The sequence below is a fragment of the Blastocystis hominis genome (genome assembly GCF_000151665.1).
Source record: "Blastocystis hominis, Singapore isolate B (sub-type 7) whole genome shotgun sequence assembly, scaffold_20".
NCBI classification, from domain to species: Eukaryota; class Bigyra; order Opalinata; family Blastocystidae; genus Blastocystis; species Blastocystis hominis.
In genome coordinates this window covers 1-5,407 of record NW_013171828.1, presented here as the reverse complement: position 1 = coordinate 5,407, position 5,407 = coordinate 1, and the positions used below count along the sequence as shown (strand labels likewise).

The 5,407-nt window shown below is 36.4% G+C and overlaps 1 protein-coding gene across 1 annotated transcript; it reads left to right on the top strand.

The window, feature by feature from the left end:
* Window positions 1-1,776: 1,776 nt before the first annotated feature.
* Window positions 1,777-2,443, top strand: GSBLH_T00006508001 (uncharacterized protein; the record flags this gene model as incomplete). Its single annotated transcript, XM_013041376.1, is given in 5 exon segments — window positions 1,777-1,803; window positions 1,835-2,078; window positions 2,133-2,251; window positions 2,282-2,413; window positions 2,429-2,443. The coding sequence occupies 5 exon segments, from the start codon at window positions 1,777-1,779 to the stop codon at window positions 2,441-2,443; spliced, it is 537 nt and encodes a 178-aa protein (XP_012896830.1).
* Between the last annotated feature and the right edge of the window lie 2,964 nt (window positions 2,444-5,407).

The window sequence follows — 5,407 nt, the reverse complement described above, 5'->3', positions numbered from 1 at the left end:
TGGTGATAGTGGTTAGGACGAATAGGGATAATAAAAATTCGTGATTGTAATTATTGAATGATGCCATTGTAGATGGTTAATGTACGATACACTGTGAGTTTCTTGATACTCAGCCTTTGTCTACTTGCAATAGAGTTTCTTACTTAATAGCATGCTACTCAACAATGGTGGCACAGAATCAAAGTTCTGTAATGGATTATCTACTAAAATGAACAAATTCAAGAATCGAACAATCTAGCTTCTTTATTCTCTGTTGATTTCGATTCTTGTAACAGAATATCACTGTGTTTCACAATATATATTGTTTTTATTTTGATCATACAAACAATGAATGCAATCAATGGAAGGAAGGTAGAATGCACGAAGAAAACAACCACTATTCCCATAGTTGTAGATAACGATGTAGAGAGAGAGAAAAATTAGTGTTCGACTCCGATACTTAAATGATTTTTCGAAACGAAGAATCGATATCCAACTCTGCTTGAACCCATGGAATCGTTTAGGAAATGTCGATTCGACATTCTTTGAAACACTCAGGACCTGCAATTAATTTCTCAAGTTTGGGCAAATCCACAATTTAGACAGACACATTCGAATCGATTTCCTTTTACAGTAAAACTACTATATATGAAAGAACGACACCAATTCTGTTCTTTCAATCCAATCTGGATCAATTCTAGGAAAAAAGGAAAGAATAATCACCGATCTTCAAAGTTTCCAATGGATCGATTGATCGAGTTGAAAACGATCCATATTCCAATAATTCTACTCTTCATCATGGATCGTCTTCACCTATTTGATATCATCCTTCATTTCGAAAACAGGTATTGTAAGTTTCATTGTACAAATAATGACCAACATTGCATTTAATCCACAGGGAATAATCTAGCAAGTCCATCCTTTGTGATCATTTATCCATTTTCCATTCTAGTGAATTCTCATACTTCTATATTCGATTCCTTGACCATCACATCCATATTCCTAACCAATTCCATCATACGAATTCAAATTTGATTCATTCTCCCAGATACATCTCATTGAAGTCTATTTATCATATTTCCATTTTCATCATATTCTGTTCCCTTCCTTGTCGATAGTCATTATCCAAATAGAATGTAAATAATAATAATAATAATAATAATCTAATTCATCAAACAATATACAAAGATATGATACAATTCCATTATCAAAATAGAGTTGTACAATTATCAAATTGTCATTTGAAATGATATATGACTTTCCATTCAATTTAGAATTCAATAATGTGGTTTGAATTGTATATCCCTCGTGAGGATATCCTACTTCAACAACATATTCCCCATTTGAAGTATTGATAGATTTGATATAAAATTGATTTGCAACATTCACAGAGAATACTTTCAGAAGCATTATTAACATGTATCGCTTGTAATTCTACATGTCCATTAACCATATATTGTAAATATCTAAAATTAGGAAACAGAAAGTCAAATACTAGTTGTGTTGAATAGACTGTTGGATTTCTATGTTGAGTATAATAGATGTTCTCACTATTATACTCGCAATAACCCTATTTGGTAACCAAGAAGGAACGCTTGATTCAAATATGTATGGAGCTCTTGTTAGGTTGTAATTAGAAACTCACATATATTATCGTTCTTGAATGAAAATCAAGACAGAAATAGTATGGAATTATTCATTTCTATCATAATTTTACTAGATTCGGATGCTGTCACGGAGTTGATCTATGAGCTGTTTTGGAGATATTTGGATTCAAATTTGGAAGAAACAATTCTTATGGTTCAGCTTTCAACGATTCAAAAGGTAATAGATGCAAGGTTTGTTCATTTCCTAGTTTGTCAAAGAATCATTCGCTTCGAGTTTGTGCAATGTTTGTCTGGAGCTGGACAAATTGAACCTTTTCCGACTAACGCAGCAAGACGATTTTACAAAACGAATCAAGCGAATCAACACGCAGCGTTACTACACTCAACACAAGTTCAATCTGATTCGTGAAGAGAACGAGGGTTACTCGAAGTTGTTAACGTTTCTTCATCAGTCCAAACTCACCGAATCGACTCTTCTCTCCGTAATCTCGAGTACGATCGGACTCTTCTCGCTCGATCCAAATCGTGTGTTTGACATGCTTCTAGACGCTTGTGAGTTCGAGCCATCGAAATATATGCTGATTCGAAATCTGTTCAGCGAGTTCAAAACAGAGGAGATTTCCCGGATTTTGCGATTCAAGTTTGTGTTTTATCAGACACACAACGTGATTGAAAAGCGATGGAATGAGGCGTAGGACGGTGTGGTGCCTTCTTCGCTTCTGCTTCTCTCCGCCCAGCTTTGTCGCGATGGATTCGTTTCCCTCGATTCTATCTTGTCCAGCTTCGCCAGCGAGGAAGTAAAGCTGCGTGAATTCGCTCAGTCGCGCGTAGTTTCTGGATAGTTTGTTTCTCTGTAGACAAATCAGCTTTACGAGGCCATTTCGACTATGAAGAAACTGAGCGGTGATCTGCCTTCGTCTCCCCACGCCGTGGTTCCCAGTCCTGCCACACTCAATCTGGTGAACTTTCTCATTGAGGGTTGTTCGGTGTTGTCGTTTCCCGCGGTTATGCGAATCTGGAAGCATGTGCGAGAGAGTGGAGTGAATCCTTGCTGGTGGATGGCATTCGTGAAAGCGATTTGCAAGCTGCTGGTGGATATGTCGAGTTGTGTGTACAGGAAGATCCCATCCGCTTTCTCCCTGCTCTTCAGATTGAATGAATCCAATGAATCCAATGAATCCACTTCATTCTATTGTTGTTTTTCGAATATTGAATTCACATCACTTATTTTGGGTCTTCTTATTCCATTCATTCAATTTAGATTTTGAATGCTTTTCCACCCAATATCTGTGATTGTGATTACTATCAGATGTCTCTGTTATAATCACAACGTTGTATTCATTCGGGTAGTGTGTTCTTCCATCACATTCATGATTTAACCACGCATTGTTTGATATTGCGATTTAACGTTTTACGAAACATTATTCCTATCTTCATCTAAAGCAAGTGATAGGAATGAAGCATTTATCGATAAGTTTAGATTCATTGCCTCCATATATAGTCAACATAGATGAATCATCTCTATTTGCATTAGCAATGATATTCTTTTTGTTATTTTCATATCTGTGAGACATAGAGTCTCTCTCTATTAAACGATTACCCGCTTTTCATGGACATCTACTAGAAACATCTTTATTAAACACCAAAGAATGCTATTGCTTGTATTTCCCAAGTGCAGTACTATTGTTTGTTGTCTTCATACTCGTTATAATACCCCTTTTGTTCTTTTGAAGATATTGGCTATTTGAATATATCAGTCTGGTATTATCTAACGATAGGTTCACTATGCATTGATAATTGAATATCTACTTTTGTCATCCTGTCTGAACTATTGTGTTGATCATAAGGATATCCTTCTCTTCTATGGTTTATCACCATTGATTTCATCTCATTTCACTTTTGGTAGGAATTCCACATTCGCTCTCCATTTTGCCTTCATGAATTTAATAATCATTAATTAACATGTTCTTTATTCCTCGTAGTATCGATTATCCCAAATAATATGCATTTATTACTTAAGTAATAAGGAAGTCATTAGTCTTTGTGCCTTTTCTCCTATTAATGGATTTATCGATAGTGAACACCTATAGCTATTTAATCATATATTTCTTTGAGACATATCTCTAAAAATAGCCATTTTACCTTTGGAAACGAATCTATTCTGCTTTTGTAGTCAAAATTCAATTGTGCAGTATGTATCTATTATTATTCTGTATACTAAGTACGGATATGCACAAAACACTGACTTTTAGTCTCGATTGCGCTAAGCGTCATTACTTGTGACTCTGGACAAACCTATATGAAATTTGTAAAAGTTTCTGGTTACGAAAATGTGAATGATGAGATATTTGTAGTTTTATCTGGCGTTACTACTCTTTACACTGGTTCTGGCTTTATTAACAATGAAACTCGTATTACTGAGCAATGCTTGACCTCTTCATTAAATAATCAGTATACTATTGTGTTATTCACTACATCTGGTACTAGTTGGTCCAGTGGTTCTTATCTTACTATATATGGCAAATATGGGAATGCTGTATTCAAATTTTTGTTGGTTGATGCGAGTGGAAGAACCTATCCTCTTTCTTTGTATTACGGTATTGAACAGAATGCTACGTGGAAAATAGTCTCTGGAAGTGCTTCTTCAGGATGGACTGATTACTCTTTCTCCGATAGTTCTTGGATAAATGCTACACTTGGCTCTGATCCAATTCCTGCAATGTCTGGAACTCAGTATTTCCGCAAACAGTTTGTGGGTCTTTCTGATATGGCTGCTTATGATGTGCGATTGTACTACAAGGCTGGAGTGATTGCCTATATCAATGGGAATGAAGTGTATCGGGACAATCTACCTGATGGATCTGTTTCTTCTACTACTGCTGCGACTGGGCAATATTCTGAGCTTGCCTATCGTGGATTCATTCGACCTGGCTCGGAAGTGGCTTCACAACAATCGATTCTGGCTGTGGAGGTTCATTTTCTAAATCCTCAAAGTACTGTCGATTTCAATGCCTATCTTGCTATCCTGGCTCATTCAGTTAGTCAGTTCAATTGCTTTATGTATGCTGAGTCTATCGAGGTACAATCTAATACTGGATCAAATGTGGATAATATCATTGATTTTGATAAGTCATCCTATTATTATGCCAATTCTTCCGATCTTCCTGCTACTGTAACCTACACTTTTCAGGGACCGAAACCCTTCATTAATGCAATCCGTATTTGGCCTTATACATCGATTTTATCAGCACCAAGTGAAGTCTATTGGCAAGGATCGAATGACAATTCGGAATGGATGGATGTGATTAGTATTGAAAATGCATCGTATGATGGCGAAGTGTTCGGCTGGTTTACTGGCTATTACCAAGCTTCTTTATTTAACCACTATCGTGTCCGAATTGCTAGTAGTGTTAATTCTACTTATGTAACGGCATATGAATTGCATCCTATGATTTGTCACGTATCAATTCCTCCTTCAATCACTTTCACTCCTAACAATTACACTATTTGGGCAAAATACGAAGAGGTACATATTCAACCTGATCTCGATGGATTCTCTTCATGTTCAGCGGAAAACCTTCCTGAAGGTCTTACAATCGATTCTTCCACTTGTGTGATTTCTGGATTTGCGAATGTCGTTGTGTCAAACCAGACGATTACTGTAACATCGACTATGAGTGGCAGAACATACACTGGATCGTTTATTCTTACAGTTCAAGAATGTGCTGGTACAATGCTTCATATTCTTCGTACTTACAAATTTAATGCTGCTTATGAGAGTTTCGAAATCTTCTCGAAGGATCGATTGAAGACTGCATGGC